Source organism: Chiloscyllium punctatum, chromosome 34 (assembly GCF_047496795.1).
Source record: "Chiloscyllium punctatum isolate Juve2018m chromosome 34, sChiPun1.3, whole genome shotgun sequence".
In the NCBI taxonomy this organism is placed as follows: Eukaryota; Metazoa; Chordata; class Chondrichthyes; order Orectolobiformes; family Hemiscylliidae; genus Chiloscyllium; species Chiloscyllium punctatum.
Genome location: NC_092772.1, coordinates 55,286,044 through 55,309,380, shown reverse-complemented (window position 1 = coordinate 55,309,380; position 23,337 = coordinate 55,286,044). Strand labels below are relative to the sequence as shown.

Sequence of the window (23,337 nt, the reverse complement as noted above, 5' to 3'; positions counted from 1 at the left end):
AGCGCCACACTGTCAGAGGGTCAGTGCTGAGGGAGTACTGCATGTCAGAGATATAGTGTTTGTGTGAGTGTTGTGAGCATGAGTGAGTGTATTCTGTGTAAATTGAGAGTTTGAGGTGATTATGTGATTGAGTGTGAGTGTGTGTTTGATTGTGAATGTGTGGGTGTTTGATTGTGAATGTGTGTGTGTTTGATTGTGAATGTGTGGGTGTTTGATTGTGAATGTGTGTGTGTTTGATTGTGAATGTGTGGGTGTTTGATTGTGAATGTGTGGGTGTTTGAGTGTACTTTGGGTTCTGATCCAGATTGATCATTAGAGTGGAGTTTTGTTCAAGGGATTGGATTACGCTGACCTGGGGACTAGGCTGTCCAGCGATTGCCTGAGGAAACCCGACAGGATCCTCAGCTGAAACAGGTCTGATGTCAACACAGGTTCATGTGGTATCTTTCAAGTTTTTGACCAGTAGCATGATGAGGCCATTCTGCCCTTTAAACCTGTTCTCCTCTTCAGTATGATCATAGCTGATACTCTATCCTAATTCCAATTTGTGTCCCTATCTCTCAGTGACTAAGAAATGAGAAGCAGTAGCCAAGTGGTATTATCACTGCACTATTCATCCAGAGACCAAGATAATGTTCTGGGGACCCCGGTTCAAATCCCATCACAGCAGATGGTCAAATATCAGTTCAATAAAAAATCTGGAACTAAGGGTGGAATGATGACTGTGAATCGATTGCCAATTGGTTGAAAAAACGCATCTGGTTCACTAATGTCCTTCAGGGAAGGATCTGCCATCCTTACCCAGTCTGGGCCTACATGTGACTCCAGACCCACAGCAATGGGGTTGACTCTTAACTACCCTCTGGGCAATTAGGGATGGGTATTAAATGCTGGGCCTAACCAGTGACGGCCATGTCCCATGCATGAGTAACAAAAACAGAAAGGGATCAATCTCAGCCTTGTATATACTCTCAGACAGAGCATCCATAGCTCTCAGTGGGTGAGGATTCCAAACACCCACTCCCCAATACCTGAGTGAAGGCATCTTTCTTGGTATTGGTCCACAATTGGTAGACGCTGTTTCCAAAGACTGTAAGTCCCTTCCTCATTCTAAGCTCTTGAGATGGAGTGAAGGGGACAAGTGACCTCTGTCCTAAGGTGGTTATCATGGTCATGCTAAATTGTCCCATAGTCCCCAGGGATGTGTAGGTTAGGGTGGATTGGCCATGCTAAATTGTCCCATAGTGCCCAGGGATGTGTAGGTTAGGGTGGATTGGCCATGCTAAATTGTCCCATAGTGTCCAGGGATGTGTAGGTTAGGGTGGATTGGGCATGCTCAATTACCCATAGTGCCCAGGGATGTGTAGGTTAGGGTGGATTGGCCATGCTAAATTACCCATAGTGCCCAGGGATGTGCAGGTTAGGGTGGATTGGCCATGCTAAATTGTCCTATAGTGTCCAGGGATGTGCAGGTTAGGGTGGATTGACCATGCTAAATTGTCCCATAGTGTCCAGGGATGTGCAGGTTAGGGTGGATTGGCCATGGGAAATTGTCCCATAGTGCCCAGGGATGTGCAGGTTAGGGTGGATTGGCCATGCTAAATTGTCCTATAGTGTCCAGGGATGTGCAGGTTAGGGTGGATTGACCATGCTAAATTGTCCTATAGTGTCCAGGGATGTGCAGGTTAGGGTGGATTGACCATGCTAAATTGTCCCATAGTGTCCAGGGATGTGCAGGTTAGGGTGGATTGGCCATGCTAAATTGTCTCATAGTGTCCAGGGATGTGCAGGTTAGGGTGGATTGACCATGCTAAATTGTCCTATAGTGTCCAGGGATGTGCAGGTTAGGGTGGATTGACCATGCTAAATTGTCCCATAGTGCCCAGGGATGTGCAGGTTAGGGTGGATTGGCCATGCTAAATTGTCCTATAGTGTCCAGGGATGTGCAGGTTAGGGTGGATTGACCATGCTAAATTGTCCCATAGTGTCCAGGGATGTGCAGGTTAGGGTGGATTGGCCATGCTAAATTGTCTCATAGTGTCCAGGGATGTGCAGGTTAGGGTGGATTGACCATGCTAAATTGTCCCATAGTGCCCAGGGATGTGCAGGTTAGGGTGGATTGGCCATGGGAAATTGTCCCATAGTGCCCAGGGATGTGTAGGTTAGGGTGGATTGGCCATGCTAACTTGTCCCATAGTCCCCAGGGATTTGTAGGTTGGGGTGGATTGGCCATGCTAAATTGTCCCATAGTGCACAGGGATGTGCAGGTTAGGGTGGATTGGCCATGCTAAATTGTCCCACAGTGCCCAGGGATGTGCAGGTTAGGGTGGATTGGCCATGCTAAATTGTCCCATAGTCCCCAGGGATGTGCAGGTTAGGGTGGATTGGCCATGCTAAATTGTCCCATAGTGCCCAGGGATGTGCAGGTTAGGGTGGATTGGCCATGCTAAATTGTCCCACAGTGCCCAGGGATGTGTAGTTTAGGCTGGATTGGCCATGCTAAATTGTCCCACATTGCCCAGGGATGTGTAGGTTAGGGTGGGTTGGTCATGGGAAATTGTCCCATAGTGCCCAGGGATGTGTAAGTTAGGATGGATTGGCCGTGCTAAATTGTTCCGTCATGCCCAGGAAGGTGCATGTTAGAGTGGATTGGCCATGCCAAATTGTCCCATCGTGTACAGGAATGTGTAGGTTAGGGTGGATGGGCCATGTTAAATTGTCCCATAGTGCCCAGGGATGTGCAGGTTAGGGTGGATTGGCCATGCTAAATTGTCGCATAGTCCCCAGGGATGTGCAGGTTAGGGTGGATTGGCCATGATAAATTGTCTCATAGTGCCCAGGGATGTGCAGCTTCGGGTGGATTGGCCGTGCTAAATTGTCCCATAGTGTAGGTTAGGGGTCAATGTAGAGTAATAGGGAGGGGGAATTGGTCTGGGTGAGGTTACTGTTCGGAGGGACAATGTGACCTTGTTGGGCTGAAGGGCCTATTTCCACACTGTTGGGATTCCGGGATTCTGTGTTAACATTGTCCAGTTACAATGTAGGCAGCACAGAGAGACATTAGGGAGAGGTGTCAATGGGGGCGATCTGAGGAGGAGAGAGCAAGAGGCAGAGTCTCTGCTTGCTCTGAGAAGGCTATGGAATATCCAAATGGGTTGAGCTGTCAACACTTCTGTGAGCAATGTAATTGTGGACTGCTTGTATGTCACTGTTTCTGGCATTCCTGCAGTCTGTATCTCATCGTTTTTTTGACAGTGTGAAGTTTAAATTGTTTGGTAATTGGTCTGTCCAGAGAGAATAATGACTATCTTTGTGATTACAACCTACTAATCTAATCAAATGCTTGTGATAAGCCATAGACTGCTTGAACAGGTTTTACTTTAGCTGAACTGAGGGTTATGCTGTCAGAGCAAAACTCAAGGTGATCCATTGCTGCCTCTGTCTCCTCCTGCTTGGTCTCAGAATCTGGGAGACCTTACAAAACTGAAGGAGGCCATTCAGTCCAGCAAATCCATCCTGGCTCCTCCAAAGGGGGCCAGTCCAGCCAGTACCCCTTCCGCCCTCCTATCCCCATGTGACTGCAAGGTCAGAAACAGGGGGAAAGGAATTAGCCACTCAACTCTGTACTGTTAATCAATACCTCTGTGGCGAACCTGATGTTGGCTGCACCCCAACCTGCTGGATCCCCTGTGATTGCCTTGTTAGTCACGAATCTATGAACTCCTACCTTTAAGATTGTCAGTTATCCAGCCACTGCCATCATCCAGGGGAAGAGGGTACCCATGGCTCCAGTGGCTGAGAGAGAAGGCATCTCCATCTTAAATCATACAGAGGCCTTGGTGAGACCACTCCTGGAGTATTGTGTGTGCAGTTTGGACTCTCATAAAATCTCTGCAGTGTGGAAACAGGCCCTTCGGCCTAACAAATTCACTCCGACCATGATGGAGTGCCATGAGGGAGTGCCGCACTGTCGGAGGGTCAGTGCTGATGGAATGCCGCACTGTCGGAGGGTCAGTGCTGATGGAATGCCGCACTGTCGGAGGGTCAGTGCTGATGGAATGCCGCACTGTCGGAGGGTCAGTGCTGAGGGAGTGCCGCACTGTCGGAGGGTCAGTGCTGAGGGAATGCCGCACTGTCGGAGGGTCAGTGCTGAGGGAGTGCCGCACTGTCGGAGGGGCAGTGCTGAGGGAGCTTGACTTGTCCTTCTTAATGAAAGTGATTGTGTGTTTGAGAAGGCGCTGCCTGAGGATCTTTGGTGAGTCTCTGCAGTGCACCTTGTAGATGGTACACACTGCTGTTACTGAGCGTCGGTGGGGGGAGGGAGGGGATGGTACACACTGCTGTTACTGAGCGTCGGTGGGGGGAGGGAGGGGATGGTACACACTGCTGTTACTGAGCGTCGGTGGGGGAGGGAGGGGACGGTACACACTGCTGTTACTGAGCGTCGGTGGGGGGAGGGAGGGGACGGTACACACTGCTGTTACTGAGCGTCGGTGGGGGGAGGGAGGGGACGGTACACACTGCTGTTACTGAGCGTCGATGGGGGATGGGAGGGAGTGTTTTTGTGTGGGGCCAGTCAAGCGGGGGCTGCTTTGTCCCTGGATGGTGTCGAGGGGCGCGGTCAGGGGCAGCGGGACTGAACGTTGAAGGTGTTGGACAATGTGACCATTGGTGATACAGACTGTGTTGCTGAGGATTTGGCTCATTGCGATCATTTGTCCTTGCAGTGCCCCCCAAACCGATTGTGGAGGTACAGGGAGAGACGCTGGTCGCCAACAGGCCGGCCAGTTTATTATGCACGGTCCCCCGAAGTAAGCCCCCAGCTCAAATCCGATGGTTCCGTGGAAAGAAAGAAATTGCAGGTAAGGATTTTCCTTTGGGATTTTCTGATGGTGCTTTGGACAGCCCAGGCAGGAACATCTCCTGAGAGAAAAGGGAATGAATCACTCAGACATCATTGCTCCATCTGAGGAAGCCTTTTCGGATATCGATTATCCCAGGAGCAGGACAATGGGGAGGGCTTTTGGCTCCAGTTCCCAGAGGAATTCCAACACAAGGACAAACTTCCCAGGCATGTATTATAGACCCTGCCTTTAAATGGGAGCATTACTGCTGATTTCACACCCCCCAGCTCGGGGACAGCATGGGGTTAGATACAGAGTAAAGCTCCCTCTACACTGTCCCCCATCAAACACTCCCAGGACAGGGACAGCACGGGGTTAGATACAGAGTAAAGCCCCCTCTACACTGTCCCCGTCAAACACTCCCAGGACAGGGACAGCACAGGGTTAGATACAGAGTAAAGCTTCCTCTACACTATCCCCCATCAAACACTCCCAGGGACAGGGACAGCACAGGGTTAGATACAGAGTAAAGCCCCCTCTACACTGTCCCCGTCAAACACTCCCAGGACAGGGACAGCACAGGGTTAGATACAGGTTTAAAGCTCCCTCTACACTATCCCCCCATCCAACAATCCCAGGACAATGAAGACGTTTACCTCAGAGTACAACAGGATCTGGACCAGATGGGCCAATGGCCCGAGGATTGACAGATGGAGTTTAATTCAGATAAATATGAGGTGCTGCATTTTGGAAAGGCAAATCTTAGCAGGACTTATACACTTCATGGTAAGGTCCTGGGGAGTGTTGCTGAACAAAGAGACCTTGGAGTGCAGCTTCATAGCTCCTTGAAAATGGAGTCTCGGGTAGATAGGATAGTGAAGGTGGTGTTTGGTATGCTTTCCTTTATTGGTCAGAGTATTGAGTACAGGAGTTGGGAGGTCATGTTGCGGCTGTACAGGGCATTGGTTAGGCCACTGTTGGAATATTGTGTGCAATTCTGGTCTCCTTCCTATTGGAAAGATGTTGTGAAACTTGAAAGGGTTCAGAAAAGATTGACAAGGATATTGCCAGGGTTGGAGGGTTTGAGCTACAGGGAGAGGCTGAACAGGCTGGGGCTGTTTTCCATGGAGTGTCAGAGGCTGAGGAGTAACTTTATAGAGGTTTATAAAATCATGAGGGGCATGGATAGGATAAATAGGCAAAGTCTTTTCCCTGGGGTGGGGGAGTCCAGAACTAGAGGGGCATAGCTTTAGGGTGAGAGGGGAAAGATATAAAAGAGACCTAAGGGGCAACCTTTTCACACAGAGGGTGGTACGTGTATGGAATGAGCTGCCAGAGGATGTGGTGGAGGCTGGTACAGTTACAGCATTTAAGAGGCATTTGGATGGGTATATGAATAGGAAGGGTTTGGAGGGATATGGGCCGAGTGCTGGTAAATAGAATTTGATTAATTTAGGTGACAGTCGATTCTGATATAAACGCGATAGCTCCATTCTCGTGCGATCTCGCGTTTTATAAATATCGTGCAATACCAGCACCGTTTAAACTGATGGAACTAGATTCGCGCTATAGCCAATACAAGTGAGGAAAGTTCACATTCTCCAAATAACAGTCTAAATTCTTCAAACATGTTACATCCAAGTTGCGTTGAAGAAACGTGCAGTATCAGTGAACCGACTGTATCTGGTCGGCATGGACGAGTTGGGCCGAAGGGTCTGTTTCTGTGCTGTACATCGCTATGACTCTATGACTGGGTGGCAACGACGAGAGGAATATGTTTTACTGGTGTGTCGTTCTCACCCCCTCCCCACCCAGCCCGAGAATTAGTCAGTCACGCAGTTTAGGAGGTTCTGGCTGCTGGATTATTTCAAAGAATGTTATTCGGCTCCGAATTGAAGGGTTGGAAATGGAGTTTGCGAAATGGGTGGGTGGAAGGGGTTGGTGACATTAGACTGTCCTGACAGCAATCTTTTCTGCCGAAGCGCTGACTCTGAAAGCTGCAGTTTCGAAATGATGGCATAATTACCCAAGGCGGAGATTCTGAATGAAGGAATGTCAGCACAGATGTTTACAGTAATTCTCTCCATTCAATTATCCCCACCCCCCCCCACCGAGTTCTGAAAAGAATCAGTCATCAAACTGATTAATTCAGGAATTCATTCCCAGCAACTGACATTTAGGAGCGGGTTGGGAATTTGTTGTGTCGATATTCTAGAACCACTTAGCCCAGGCTCAGGCTGTTCGGCCCTTTCTTGATGCCTCTTTGGAAGATAGGAATACAGGGGAAGCAATGGGCTAATGGTATTACCACTGGACGATTAACCCAGAGACCCCTAGGTCCTGTCCTGAAGATCTGGCTTTGAACCTCTGGTAAAGGGTGGTATTTGAATTGAATTTTTAAAAAATCCAGATTTAAGGGTCTAACAATGACCATTGTTGATTGTAGATGTCGGTTTGCTCGGTTTGAGTTGGAAGGTTCCATTTCAGACGTTTTGTCACCATACTAGGTAACATCTTCAATGCCTCGTGCTCCCGCGAGGAGGTTGAGCAATTCATCAACTTCACCAACACATTCCACCCTGACCTTAAATTTACCTGGACCATCTCTGACACCTCGCTCCCCTTCCTGGACCTCTCCATCTCCATTAGTGACGACCGACTTGACACTGACATTTTTTACAAACCCACCAACTCCCATAGCTACCTGGATTACACCTCTTCCCACCCTACCTCTTGCAAAAATGCCATCCCGTATTCCCAATTTCTCCGCCTCCACCGTATCTGCTCCCAGGAGGACCAGTTCCACCATAGAACACACCAGATGGCCTCCTTCTTTAGAGACTGCAATTTCCCTTCCCACGTGATTAAAGATGCCCTCCAACACATCTCGTCCACATCCCGCACCTCCGCCCTCAGACCCCACCCCTCCAACCGTAACAAGGACAGAACGCCCCTGGTGCTCACCTTCCACCCTACCAACCTTCACATAAACCAAATCATCCGCCGACATTTCCGCCACCTCCAAAAAGACCCCACCACCAGGGATATATTTCCCTCCCCACCCCTTTCCGCCTTCCGCAAAGACCGTTCCCTCCGTGACTACCTGGTCAGGTCCACGCCCCCCTACAACCCACCCTCCCATCCTGGCACCTTCCCCTGCCACCGCAGTAACTGTAAAACCTGTGCCCACACCTCCTCCCTCACCTCTATCCAAGACCCTAAAGGAGCCTTCCACATCCATCAAAGTTTCACCTGCACACCTAATATCATTTATTGTATCCGTTGCTCCCGATGTGGTCTCCTCTACGTTGGGGAGACTGGGCGCCTCCTAGCAGAGCGCTTTAGGGAACATCTCCGAGACACCCGCACCAATCAACCAAACCGCCCCGTGGCCCAACATTTCAACTCCCCCTCCCACTCTGCCGAGGACATGGAGGTCCTGGGCCTCCTTCACCGCCGCTCCCTCACCACCAGACGCCTGGAGGAAGAACGCCTCATCTTCCGCCTCGGAACACTTCAACCCCAGGGCATCAATGTGGACTTCAACAGCTTCCTCATTTCCCCTTCCCCCACCTCATCCTAGTTTCAAACTTCCAGCTCAGTTACTGTCTCCTTGACTTGTCCGATCTGCCTATCTTCTTTTCCACCTATCCACTCCACCCTCTCCTCCTTGACCTATCACCTTCATCCCCTCCCCCACTCACCCATTGTACTCTATGCTACTCTCTCCCCACCCCCACCCTCTAGCTTATCTCTCCACGCTTCAGGCTCACTGCCTTTATTCCTGATGAAGGGCTTTTGCCCGAAACGTCGATTTTGCTGCTCGTTGGATGCTGCCTGAACTGCTGTGCTCTTCCAGCACCACTAATCCAACATCTTCAATGAGCCTCCAGATGATGCACTGGTGGTGTAGCCCGCTCTCTATTTCGGTGTTTCGATTTCCTTGGGTTGTTGATGTAATTTCCTGTGGTGATGTCATTTCCTCTGGTGATGCATTTCCTGTTCTGTTTCTCAGGGGGTGGGAAATAGGAACCGAGTCAATGTGTTTGTTGATAGAGTTCCGGTTGGAATGCCATGCTTCTAGGAATTCTCGTGCGTATCTGTGTTTGGCTTGTCCCAGGATGGGTGTGTTGTCCCAGTCAAAGTGGTGTCCTTCCTCATCCGTATGTGAGGATACTAGTGAGAGTGGGTCATGTCTTTTTGTGGCTAGTTGGTGTTCATGTATCCTGGTGGCTAGTTTTCTGCCTGTTTGTCCAATGTAGTGTCTGTTACAGTCCTGGCATGGTATTTTGTAGATAACATTAGTTTTGTTTGTTGTCTGTATAGGGTTTTTCAAGTTCGTTAGGTGCTGTTTTCATGTGTTGGTGGGTTTGTGGGCCGCTATGATGCCAAGGGGTCTGAGTAGTCTGGCAGTCATTTCTGAGATGTTTCTGATGTAGGGGAGAGTGGCGAGGGTTTCTGGGCGTGTTTTGTCTGCGTGTTTGGGTTTGTTGCTGAGAAATCGGCGGACTGTGTTCATTGGGTACCCATTCTTTTTGAATACACTATATAGATGATTTTCCTCTGCTCTGCGTAGTTCCTCTGTGTCGCAGTGTGCGATGGCTTGTTGAAATAATGTTTGTTTGTGGGTGTTGGGATGATTGCTTCTGCAGTTCAATATTTGGTCCGTATGTGTTGTTTTCCTGTAGATGCTGGTTTGAAGTTCCCCATTGGCTGTTCGCTCTACTGTGACATCTAGGAATGGCAGTTTGTGGTTGTTTTCCTCCTCTTTAGTGAATTTTATGCCAATAATAGCCACAAAACAAAATGACCCTCTCTCACTAGTATGTTACATATGGATGAGGAAGGACACCACTTTGACTGGGACAACACACCCATCCGAGGACAAGCCAAACAGAGACATGTGTGAGAATTCCTAGAAGCATGGCATTCCAACCGGAACTCCATCAACAAACACATTGACTTGGATCCCACTTGCCACGCCTTGGGAAAAAAAGAACAGGGAATGATGTCACCATAGGAAATGATGTCACCACCGGAAGTGACATCACCAACCCAAGGAAACCCAAATACACAAATAGAAAGTAGGCCATACCACCAGCGCTTCATCTGGAGGCTCACTGATGAAGTTAGTCACCTAGTATAGTGACGAAACATCTGAAAACAGACCTTCCAGCTCAGTGAGCAAAGCTACATCCAGAACCTCAACCTGAGCTACAAATCTTCTCAAAACTCGCTAACCATTGTTGATTGTTGGAAAAATCCATCTGGTTCACTTATGTCCTTTCAAAACTGCCATCCTCACCTGGTCTGGCCTACATGTGACTCCAGACCCACAGCGATGCGTTGACTCTTAAACTGCCCTCTGGGCAACTAGGGATGGGCAATAAATGTTGGTCTAACCAGTGATGCCCACATACCAGGAATGAATAAAAGAAAATATTTTTCCTGTACTCCCCGCTCAATTTTGGACGTTCCTGTTAAATCTGTTCCTGCTGCTCTTTCAGGCAAAAACACATTCTATCCACCTCACTAGGTCATTTCCTGATTCTCTTCAACCTGTGTCCCTCTAGTGACTCACCCTCCTGCCCCTGAGCATAGCGACTCCCTCTCCCCGCCACCCCGCTGATTCTCAGCACCCCGATTCAATCTCCCCCTTAATCCCCTCTGCTCTGAAGATGTCTTCCTGGTTGACGTTGTAATTGTGAGGTCGACATTAAATCTCAGCATGGCCACTGTTATGTCCACTCACTGGTACATCTGCTGCTCGTATCCTCCTTTTCATAGAATCCCTACAGTGCGGAAACAACCCTTTTGGCCCAAGTCCACATCGACCCTCCAAAGAGTGACTCACCCTGACTCATCCCCCTACTCTACATTTACCCCTGACGAATGCACATAACGTATACATCCCTAAACACTATGTGCAATTTCCCATGGCCAATCCACCCTAACCTACACATCCCTGGACACTATGGGACAATTTCCCATGGCCAATCCACCCTAACCTGCACATCCCTGGGCACTATGGGACAATTTAGCATGGCCAATCCACCCTAACCTGCACATCCCTGGGCACTATGGGACAATTTAGCATGGCCAATCCACCCTAACCTGCACATCCCTGGGCACTATGGGACAATTTAGCATGGCCAATCCACCCTAACCTGCACATCCCTGGGCACTATGGGACAATTTAGCATGGCCAATCCACCCTAACCTGCACATCCCTGGACACAATGGGACAATTTCCCATGGCCAATCCACCCTAACCTGCACATCCCTGGGCACCATGGGACAATTTAGCATGGCCAATCCACCCTAACCTGCACATCCCTGGACACTATGGGACAATTTAGCATGGCCAATCCACCCTAACCTGCACATTCCTGGACACTATGGGACAATTTAGCATGGCCAATCCACCCTAACTCACACATCCCTGGGCGCTATGTGACAAGTTAGCATGGCCAATCCACCCTAACCTACACATCCCTGGGCACGATGGGACAATTTAGCATGGCCAATCCACCCTAATCTGCATCTCCCTGGGGACTATGGGACAATATAGCATGGCCAATTCACCCTAACCTACACATCCCTGGGCACTATGGGACAATTTCCCATGGCCAAATCTCCCTAACCTACACATCCCTGGGCACTATGGCACAATTTCCCATGGCCAATCCACCCTAACCTGCACATTCCTGGGCACTATGGGATAATTTAGCATGGCCAATCCACCCTAACCTACACATCCCTGGGCACTATGGCACAATTTCCCATGGCCAATCCACCCTAACCTGCACATTCCTGGGCACTATGGGACATTTTATCATGGCCAATCCACCCTAACCTGCACACACCTGGGCACTATGGGACAATTTAGCATGGCCAATCCACCCTAAACTACACATCCCTGGGCATTATGGGACAATAAAACATGGCCAATCCACCCTAACCTGCTCCTCCCTGGGCACTATAAGACAATTTAGCATGGCCAATCCACCCTAACCTGCACATCCCTGGGCACTATGGGACAATTTAGCATGGCAAATCCACCCTGACCTGCAAGTCCCTGGGCACTATGGGACAATTTAGCATGTCCAATCCACCCTAACCTGCACATCCCTGGACACTATGGGACAATTTAGCATGGCCAATCCACCCTAACCTGCACATCCCTGGGCACTATGGGACAATTTAGCATGGCAAATCCACCCTGACCTGCACGTCCCTGGGCACTATGGGACAATTTCCCACGGCCAATCCACCCTAACCTGCACATTCCTGGACACTATGGGACAATTGAGATGCTCAGTAACAGCAGTGTGTACCATCCCCTCCCTCCCTCCCCCCACCGACGCTCAGTAACAGCAGTGTGTACCATCCCCTCCCTCCCCCACCGACGCTCAGTAACAGCAGTGTGTACCATCCCCTCCCTCCCCCCACCGACACTCAGTAACAGCAGTGTGTACCATCCCCTCCCTCCCCCCAGCGACGCTCAGTAACTGCAGTGTGTACCATCCCCTCCCACCCCCCCACCGACCCTCAGTAACAGCAGTGTGTACCATCCCCTCCCTCCCCCCACCGACCCTCAGTAACAGCAGTGTGTACCAACCCCTCCCTCCCCCCCACCAACCCTCAGTAACAGCAGTGTGTACCATCCTCTCCCTCCCCGCACCGACGCTCAGTAACAGCAGTGTGTACCATCCCCTCCCCCCACCGACACTCAGTAACAGCAGTGTGTACCATCCCCTCCCCCCACCGACCCTCAGTAAGAGCAGTGTGTACCATCCCCTCCCTCCCCCACCGACCCTCAGTAACAGCAGTGTGTACCATCCCCTCCCTCCCCCCCACCAACCCTCAGTAACTGCAGTGTGTACCATCCCCTCCCTCCCCCCCACCGACCCTCAGTAACTGCAGTGTGTACCATCCCCTCCCTCCCCCCACCGACCCTCAGTAACTGCAGTGTGTACCAGCTACAAGACCCACTGCAGGAACTCACCAATGATCCTCAGGCAGCACCTTTCAAACCCATGACCACTTCCATCTAGAAGGACAAGGGGCAGCAGGTACAGAATTCCCTCCCTCAGGGACATTGTGGGTCTACCCACAGCACATGGACTGCAGCAGCTCAAGTAGGCAGCTCAACCCCACCTTCTCAAGGGCGGGGGCAGGGGAAACTAGGGACAGTGGGAAATAATTATTCGGCTCAGCCAGTAACACTGATATCCCATGTACCAAGCGAGTGCTTTACAGTTTGATGGTCACTGCTGAGGGAGTGCCGCACTGTCGGAGGGTCAGTGCTGAGGGAGTGCCGCACTGTCGGAGGGTCAGTGCTGAGGGAGTGCCGCACTGTCGGAGGGTCAGTGCTGAGGGAGTGCCGCACTGTCGGAGGGTCAGTGCTGAGGGAGTGTCGCACTGTCGGAGGGTCAGTGCTGAGGGAGTGCCGCACTGTCGGAGGGTCTGTGCTGAGGGAGTGCCGCACTGTCGGAGGGTCAGTGCTGAGGGAGTGCCGCACTGTCGGAGGGTCAGTGCTGAGGGAGTGCCGCACTGTCGGAGGGTCAGTGCTGAGGGAGTGCCGCACTGTCGGAGGGTCAGTGCTGAGGGAGTGCCGCACTGTCGGAGGGTCTGTGCTGAGGGAGTGCCGCACTGTCGGAGGGTCAGTGCTGAGGGAGTGCCGCACTGTCGGAGGGTCAGTGCTGAGGGAGTGCTGCACTGTCGGAGGGTCAGTGCTGAGGGAGTGGGCACTGTCGGAGGGTCAGTATTGAGGGAGTGCCGCACTCTCGAAGAGTCAGTGCTGAGGGAGTGCTGCACTGTCAGAGGGTCAGTGCTGAGGGAGTGGGCACTGTCGGAGGGTCAGTATTGAGGGAGTGCCGCACTCTCGAAGAGTCAGTGCTGAGGGAGTGCCGCACTGTCAGAGGGTCAGTACTGTGAGTTGATTTCGTAATGAGAGAGTGGGGAGTAGACAGATCTCTGTTGCCTGTTGCACCCTGATATCCATCTGTGCAGACACTCACCAAATCATGCAAATTGGCTCCTTGGTGACTCTGCAATCCTGCTGGGTGAAGTTTGAATGCTGACTTTGATCACAAACTCCAAATATTTACATAATTTTGAGGGCAAGTGTGGTGCTATGTAAATATAAATGCTGCTCTCTCTCTTTCTCTCCCTTTGTTTTTCTAACCACCCAATGTATCTGCACTTGAAATTGCCAATTTAAAATTCAAATCAAATCCGTTTTAGCTGAATTACAGTGTTTCATTAATCTCACTGACACCTTAAATTGCTTTCACTGTGCAGTCAGTGACACAGAAATCGCTTTCAGTTTTCCCATTTACTGGTAGATTTTACATCTCATCGAGTCGCAGAGTCCGATGGCACTGAAACAGACCCTTCAGCCCAACCTGTCCATAATCCCAAACTGAACTAGTCCCGCCTGTCTGCTCCTGGCCCGTCTCCCTCCAACCCTTTCCTGTCCATGTCCTCATCCAAATGTCTTTTAAATATTGTAACTGTCCCCACACCCCCCACTCCCTCAGGAAGTTCATTCCACACACGGACCACCCTGTGTGTGAAAAAAAAATTGCCCCTCACGTCTTTTTAAAATCTTCCTTTCCTCGCGTTACTGATCTGTCCCCTAGTCTTGAAATCCTCTAGCCTAAAGAAAAGACAGCTGAAGTTCATCTCATCCATGCCTCTCATGATTGTCTTGACCTCTATAAGACCACCCCTCAGCCTCCAACTCAACAGTTTAAAAAGTCCCAGCCTATCCAGCCTCTCTTTATAACTCGAACCTTCCATCCGCTGGTAAATTTCTTCTGAACCCTCTCCAATTTAATAATATCCTTCCTAAGGGCTTTTGCCCGAAACGTCGGTTTTACTGCTCCTCGGATGCTGCCTGAACTGCTGCGCTCTTCCAGCACCACTAATCCAGAATCTGGTTTCCAGCATCTGCAGTCAATTTTTTTACCGTAATATCCTTCCTTAACTGGGCGACTGGAACTGGACACAGTAATCCAGAAGAGGCCTCACCAATGTCCTGTACAGCCCCAGCAGGACTTCCCAGTTCCTGTACTCAAAGGTCTGAGTAATGAAGGCAAGCATGCTAAACTCCTTCATAACCACCCTGTCTATAGGTAATGCAAACTTCAGAGAATTCTGCACCTGAATCCCCAGATCTCCCTGTTCTACAACACTATTCAAGGCCCAACATTAATTTGTATATGTCCAGCCCCTATATGTTTTACCAAAATGCAAAACCTCGTGCTTATCCAAATTAAACTCCATCTGCCCCACCTTTACTCTGTCTCTAAGTCAGTGCTGTCCCTGTCCTGGGAGTGTTTGATGGGGGGGATGGTGTAGAGGGAGCTTTACTCTGTATCTCACCCTGTGCTGTCTCTGTCCTGGGAGTGTTTGATGGGGGAACAGTGTAGAGAGAGCTTTACTCTGTATCTAACTCCGTGCTGCTCCTGTCCTGGGAGTGTTTGATGGGGGGAGCAGTGTAGAGAGAGCTTTACTCTGTATCTAACCCCGTGCTGTCCCTGTTCTGGGAGTGTTTGATGGGGGATAGTGTAGAGTCAGCTTTACTCTGTATCTAACCCCGTGCTGTCCTTATCCTGGGAATGTTTGATGGGGGAACAGTGTAGAGAGAGCTTTACTCTGTATCTAACTCCGTGCTGCTCCTGTCCTGGGAGTGTTTGATGGGGGGACAGTGCAGAGGGAGTTTTACTCTGTAACTAACCCAGTGCTGTCCCTGTCCTGGGAGGGTTTGATGGGGAAAAGTGTAGAGAGAGCTTTACTCTGTATCTAACCCTATATCTAACCCTATGCTGTCCTGGTCCTGGGAGTGTTTGATGGTGGGGGGGGGGGGCAGTGTAGAGGGAGCTTTACTCTGTCGCTAACCCCGTGTTGCTTTGTCATGAGAATTGAGTATGACGTTAAAGTGTTAAGCCAGCTCTGCAAATGTGTCCATTTATAATGAAACAATTTCTTTAATATTCTGGCAGCCCTGTTGATCAATGATGTATTCCAAGCAAAATACTCTTCTGTCTGTTGCTGCCTGGCTGGTTATTAGCTGAAGGATTAATCTGTCTTTGCAAGGCCAAGTGAAGGATTTACTGCCTGTACATTTGGAGGGGATTTAAAAGGATTGAATCCAGGGATGTGAAAAGTCACTTCATGCAGAGAGAGAGACCGGGAGAAGCTGGGATTGTTTGCCCTCGGAGCAGGGGGAGGTGAAGGGGAGATCGAATCGTGGCATTCGGAATCACCGTGGGGGTTGGAGCAAGTTGACGAGGGAGACACTGTCCCCGGAGGCAGGAGGTTGCAATCACTGGGGGAGGCAGAGATGGGGTGGGAGTTGGAGGAGGAGGATTTGGGGTGGCATGGAGGCTCAGTGGTTAGCACTGCTGTCTCACGGCGCCAGGGACTCAGGTTCGATTCTAGCCTCGGGTGACTGCCTGTGTGGAGTTTGCACATTCTCCCTGAGAGTGCATGGGTTTCCTCCCACAATTCAAAGATGTGCAGGTTAGGTGAATCGGCCGTGCTAAACTATCCCATAGTGTTGGGTGCATTAGTCAGAGGTAAATGTAGGGTAGGGGAATGGGTCTGAGTGGGGCACTCTTCGGAGGGTCGGTGTGGACTTGTTGGGCCGAAGGGCCTGCTGAGGGAATACTGTAGGAAATCTAATCTAATCAGTTTGGTTTTGACCCAGTGAGTTGTTGTTCTGTTCTGGGACACACAGCCTGAAAAGGCAGATTTAACAGGAACTTTCAAAACGGGGTGATGGGGAAAAATATGGGAATGGGAAAATGGGCGGCTTGGGAGAGTGGGAACAAATTGAATCGGTCTTTTTCCCCCGAGCTGTTTCAATGTGCTGATGTCTGCACTGTTTGATTCAGTGTAATAGCCTGTCTCCTGGCCGACTGAATAACTGCACAGTGTGCTGGCCACAGCCCAGGCATGAATGGGAGAAAACAGAGTCACGTTCTGTCTGTTGATGTTTCACTGAATTCCTTAGGCTGTGCTGGTCAGTCTGTTCGCTGCGAGTCAGAGCTGAGCGTTTCAGCAGAGTGTTCACACAGGCCGTGTCGGTTTTTTTTCACGCGAACTGCTAATGTCCCTGCACAACTCAGTCATCCAGTCACCGCTGAGCCCAGAATGAGACTCTGAGAGTGTTCCTGTGCGTCTTGCTTCTGAAGGGAACATCACCCACTCTGGGACCCCCAAACGCTTTCTGGGTTCGATCGGAAGACCCCAGGAATTCTGGGAAAGAATACAATGTATTTTGTTGGATGTTAGCTCCACAGAGCTCTTATGATTAAGCATGGCTCCTCTTCTTTAGATACTAAAGCAGTCTGTGTGCCAATGTGGCAAGACCTAGACAATATCCAGGCTTTGGGCTGACAGGTGGCAAGTAACATTCGCAAATGCCAGACTGTGATGTCGCCATTAAGAGACAATCTAATCACCGTCCCTTGGTCTCTCACATAGGAAGTGACACGCAAATACGAGACAGTTACAGTCTCCAATCAGAGAGAATCGACCCACTGCCGTTGACATTCAATGGTGGTACCATTACTGACTCCCTCACTGGGGATTCAGAAATGGCAGAATGAACCTGGGGATGACCATTGACTTGGACCCACCACATAAACCCAGCGACTACATGAGCAGGTCAGAGGCTGGGAATCCTGCAACCAGTAACTAACTCCCCTCCTGACTCCCCCCAAACCCTGTCCCACCCTCAACAAGGCACAGGTCAGGAGTGTGAGAGAATACCCCTTACTTGCCCCTGGATGGGGGCAGCTCCAACAACACTCAGGAAGCTCGACACCATCCAGGGACAAAGCAGCCCCCCGCTGGATTGGCCCCACACCCACAAACATCCCCTCCCTCCCCCCCTCCAACGCTCAGTAACAGCAGTGTGTACCATCCCCTCCCCCCACCGACACTCAGTAACAGCAGTGTGTACCATCCCCTCCCTCCCCCCACTGACGCTCAGTAACAGCAGTGTGTACCATCCCCTCCCTCCCCCCACCAACGCTCAGTAACAGCAGTGTGTACCATCCCCTCCCTCCCCCCACCGACCCTCAGTAACAGCAGTGTGTACCATCCCCTCCCTCCCCCCACCGACCCTCAGTAACAGCAGTGTGTACCATCCCCTCCCTCCCCCCCACCGACCCTCAGTAACAGCAGTGTGTACCATCCCCTCCCTCCCCCCACCAGCGCTCAGTAACAGCAGTGTGTACCAACCCCTCCCTCCCCCCACCGACGCTCAGTAACAGCAGTGTGTACCATCCCCTCCCTCCCTCGAACGACGCTCAGTAACTGCAGTGTGTACCATCCCCTCCCTCCCCCCCACCGACCCTCAGTAACAGCAGTGTGTACCATCCCCTCCCTCCCCCCACCGACCCTCAGTAACTGCAGTGTGTACCATCCCCTCCCTCCCCCCACCGACCCTCAGTAACAGCAGTGTGTACCATCTACAAGACCCACTGCAGGAACTGACCAACGAACCTCAGGCAGCACCTTCCAAACCCACGGCCACTTCCATCTGGAAGGACAAGGGGCAGCAGATACATGGGAACACCACCCCCCTGCAAGTTCCCCTCCGAGCCCCTCACCACCCCGACTTGGAAATATATCAGCCGTTCATTCCTGGGTCAGAATCCTGGAATTCCCTCCCTCAGGGAAATTGTCCCTTCAATGAGCCTTTGACATGTTGCTATAGCCCAGTGGGGTGCTCAGCAAAGGTGAGAGAGTGGAATGTCGCCGGGAGATGTCTGAGAGTTTTTGGAGGTTCATTAATGATGTCTTTCTGTGTCTGTCCCATACAGGAGTGAGCAGCCAACAACAGACAGGGAAAATCTTTGAGATTACCAGTGTGGTGAACTTTACTGTGGACAGAAAGGATAACGGTGACATTGTAACCTGTGAGGCCAACGTGCCTTCAATGAAAGGAATGAAAAACAGGATCGACTTCCCGTTGAACGTACGATGTAAGTAAGACAGAGAGAGAGAGAGAGAGAGAGAGAGAAAGAGTGCATTGCTGTAGCGCCTTTCAGGGCATCCAACAGTCCTTCACAGAACCAGGGGCTCCCTCCTCGAAGAGTAGTCAAATGGTGGGAAATCCCAACTGATTCCGCACAGCAAGATCCCAGAAAGGGCAATCTGGCCGTGACAGCTACCTTCTTTCCCACTCTCTCCGTGGGGAACACGATGATCACAGGACAAGCTGTTCCTGGTTGCTCTATCGATTGTGGGATCTTTTGTGGATGACCTTCTGAAGGAGAGGATTTGTGACAGTGCACCACTCCCTCAGTATTGAGAGTCTGACACATTTCCTGACCACTCGCCAGTTCTCTGTACAATGTACAACCTGCATGACCACAGGCTCATACAATTGAACATTTGGGGATCCATTCTTGCTGTCTGTAGTTAGTGTATGCTCAAAGACTTTGGGAATTGAACACTCAAAATCATTATAAATGCTCCTGCCTTGACTATTGAGTCCTGGAGTGGGAATCAAACCTGTGGATCAGAGACAGGATCAATACCCATAATGCACCACCAACTGGCAACATAGCCCCTTTACCGAGCAAGTCGTCACATTGGCACCTGGCCAAATGAGGGGATTTTGAGTCTACGATTCTAATCAGGCGGGTTGGGACATGAGCTACCTCTTAAACATCTGAGAGGGAAAAGATGGCGGGGTTTCAGGAGGGAGTTCCCATGCTCAGGACCTCCCCAGTCAGCACAAGGCACGGCCCCCAATGGCAGAGCGATGGGAATAGGGGGATGCTCCAGATAGACTGGGATTGGAGGAGGTTACAGGGATAGGGAGGGCTGTAGTGGCTGGAGGAGGTGATAGAGATAGGGAGGGGGTGTAGGGGCTGGAGGGGGTTACAGAGATAGGGTGGGGGTGTAGGGGCTGGAGGGGTTTACTGAGATAGGGAGGGGGTGTAGGGGCTGGAGGGGGTTACAGAGATAGGGTGGGGGTGTAGGGGCTGGAGGGGTTTACTGAGATAGGGAGGGGGTGTAGGGGCTGGAGGGGTTTACTGAGATAGGGAGGGGGTGTAGGGGCTGGAGGAGGTGACAGAGATGGGGAGGGGGTGGAGGGGCTGGAGGGGGTTACAGAGATAGGGAGGGGTGTAGGGGCTGGAGGGGGGTTACAGAGATAGGGAGGGGTGTCGGGGCTGGAGGGGGTTACGGTGTTAGGGAGGGGGTGTAGCGGCTGGAGGAGGTGACAGAGATAGGGAGGGGTGTAGGGACTGGAGGGAGTCACAGAGATAGGGAGGGGTGTAGGGGCTGAAGGGGAAACAGAGATAGGGAGGGGTGTAGGGGCTGAAGGGGAAACAGAGATAGGGAGGGGGTGTGAGGAGCTTTTGGATATATCAAGTGAGACACTGAACATCCCGATTTTCCAACCCAGTTTTGTCCAGACAGGAAGCTTGAGGATTAGTGCAGGAGCTACATGAGTCAGTACACGGGCCTGCTGCGTTTGAGAGCAGTTGGTGTTTATGGTTGGAAGATCAAAACTGTTTTTGAATCGTTTTAATGTGACAGGCCACAGGCTGTCACTGTCAGACACAAAGATCATTTCCTTTTGCACTCAGTGACTCTATATTCCTGTATCCTTTCCACTTCCAACGAGATTGATGTGAGTTGTAACTGTTTGTTTACTCTCGAACTGATTTAACTACTGATTTAACTAGGTGACCTGCTGCAAATGCTGCTCGCATTCATTTATTCACACCACGTCCCTATTCCAATGAAAGTCCAATTGTTTTTCAAGCTGAGAGTTGAGTTATCCCAGGAATTAATCTCTCACGAGGTGATTTACACTTTAGACTCGGGATGTACCCCACGGAGGAGGGAATGATGCTGAAATCTTAAAGTGAAATGGTCTTCTCTCAGACGAACCTACCACCATTGACAAACCGCCGAAACAGGGATTGCAAATTTGCTTGACACCATCTGTCCCTCTCTCACTCTATCCCCAATTTTTGAGACTCTCTCTCAATCTTCTTTCCCTCCGTGTCCTTCTCAGGCCATTTCCAACTGCTATCATCTCTCTGTCTCTCCCCACTGTCTCCAATCCCTGTCTTTGCAAACTGCCAACTCCAAACACATTCCCTCTCTCTCCATTGCTAAACCCTCAGTGTTTCTCTCTCTCTATCTCCAATCCCTCAATCTCTTTATTCTTCAAACTTCAATCTCTCCATCTCTCTCTCTCTCTCTCTCCTCCATTTCCAATCCCTGTCTTTCCTGACTTCAACTCCAGGGGAAGTCGTGCCTGACAAACCTGTTGGCATTCTGTGAAGAGGTGACAAGTAGGTTAGACCAGGGAAACCCATTGGATGTGGTCTATCTAGACTTCCAAAAGGCCTTTGATAAGGTGCCACACGGGAGGCTGCTGAGCAAGGTGAGGGCCCATGGTGTTCGAGGTGAGCTACTGGGATGGATTGAGAATTGGCTGTCTGACAGAAGGCAGAGAATTGGGATAAAAGGTTCTTTTTTCGGAATGGCAGCCGGTGACGAGCGGTGTCCCGCAGGGTTCAGTGTTGTGGCCACAGCTGTTCACGTTATATATTAATGATCTGGATGAAGGGACTGGGGGCATTCTAGCGAAGTTTGCAGATGATACGAAGATGGGTGGACAGGCAGGTAGTACTGAGGAAGTGGGGAGGCTACAGAAGGATCTAGACAGTTTGGGAGAGTGGTCCAGGAAATGGCTGATGGAATTCAACGTGAACAAATGCGAGGTCTTGCACTTTGGAAAAAGAATAAAAGCATAGACTACTTTCTAAATGGTGAGAAAATTCATAAAGCCAAAGTACAAAGGGATCTGGGAGTGCTAGTCGAGGATTCTCTAAAGGTCAACATGCAGGTTGAGTCCGTGATTAAGAAAGCGAATGCAATGTTGTCAGTTATCTCAAGAGGGTTGGAATATAAAAGCATTGTTGTGCTACTGAGACTTTATAAAGCTCTGGTTAGGCCCCATTTGGAGTACTGTGTCCAGTTTTGGTCCCCACACCTCAGGAAGGACATACTGGCACTGGAACGTGTCCAACGGAGATTCACACGGATGATCCCTGGAATGACAGGTCTAGCATATGAGGAACGGCTGAGGATCCTGGGATTGTATTCATTGGAGTTTAGAAGATTAAAGGGAGATCTAATAGAAACTTACAAGATAATACATGGCTTGGAAAGGGTGGACGCTAGGAAATTGTTTCCATTAGGCAAGGAGACTAGGACCCATGGACACAGCCTTAGAATTAGAGGGGGTAAATTCAGAACAGAAATGCGGAGACATTTCTTCAGCTAGAGAGTGGTGGGCCTGTGGAATTCATTGCCGCAGAGTGCAGTGGAGGCTGGGACGCTAAATGTCTTCAAGGCAGAGATTGATAGATTCTTGATGTCACAAGGAATTAAGGGCTACGGGGAGAATGCGGGTAAGTGGAGTTGAAATGCCCATCAGCCATGATTGAGTGGTGGAGTGGACTTGATGGGCCGAGTGGCCTTACTTCTGCTCCTATGTCCTATGTCTTATGGTCTTAAACTGTCTCTCTCTGTCTGTTCATCTCCATCACCAATTCCTCAGTGTCTCTCTCCCTCCATTTCCAATCTCTCAATCTCTCTCTCTCCCATTATCTCCAGTCCCAGTCTCCCTGCCTCCATCTTCAATCCTTAATCTCTCTCTCTACTTCCATCTCTAATCCCTCAATCTCTGTCTGTCTCACTTCCATTCCAAATCCTTCCCTCTCCCTGTCTCCATCCTCCATCTCTCTCTTGACCTCCATTTCTAGTTTTTCAATTCCCCTCTCCCTCAATTTCCAACCCATCTCTCTCTCTCTCTCTCTACCGCCTCCCTTTCAAATCTTTCAATCTCTCTCTCTTTGTCCTTTAATCTCAACCTGTCTTCTCCCTCCTATTTCCTCTCCCTCCCTTGCCCTACCAACCCCTCTTCATCTCCAACCCCTCGATCTTTCTCTGCCTCCATCTCAAACACAACAATCAAGGTTCAGGACCAAGTGCAGGAAAATGGGACTCAGTGTAGATTTAATGTAGCTACGGTGTGATGGGCCGAATGACCTCTTCTATCATTTTTGATTCTCTGATTTGTAGTGACAGTGCAGTATCATTTTTGTTAATTTCATTCAGATTTCTTGTGTGGTTTGATTTTGATCACTCTGTACGATTTCCCCAAATGAACATTGAGATCCCATAAGTAACACTGCTTTGAAAATGACACTGGGGACATGATGCCTGCTAGAATATAATTAATCTATCTTTAGTTGTGAACCTGATACAATTATCATTCTCATATTTACAAGCCTTTGGGACACATCGTTGGAAAAATGCGACAAGAAATATCATTTTTCAAGTGAATTAATAGCCTGTGAACAATGTTCAGATGCAAATTGTCCTTTTTTTTCACACTGATTGTACATTCTGTTGCTGCTAGTTCAATTTCTTTCTC

General features: G+C 50.1%; 1 protein-coding gene across 2 annotated transcripts in view; it reads left to right on the top strand.

Annotated features, from left to right (window-relative positions):
• cadm4 (cell adhesion molecule 4) overlaps positions 1-23,337 on the top strand; it is a 238,940-nt gene that overhangs the window by 168,519 nt on the left and 47,084 nt on the right. For both annotated transcript variants that reach the window (XM_072553562.1, XM_072553563.1), the window contains exons 4-5: positions 4,728-4,862; positions 18,689-18,850. In XM_072553562.1, coding sequence (XP_072409663.1) covers positions 4,728-4,862; positions 18,689-18,850 — 297 coding nt within the window. The remainder of the gene's footprint in view (positions 1-4,727; positions 4,863-18,688; positions 18,851-23,337) is intronic.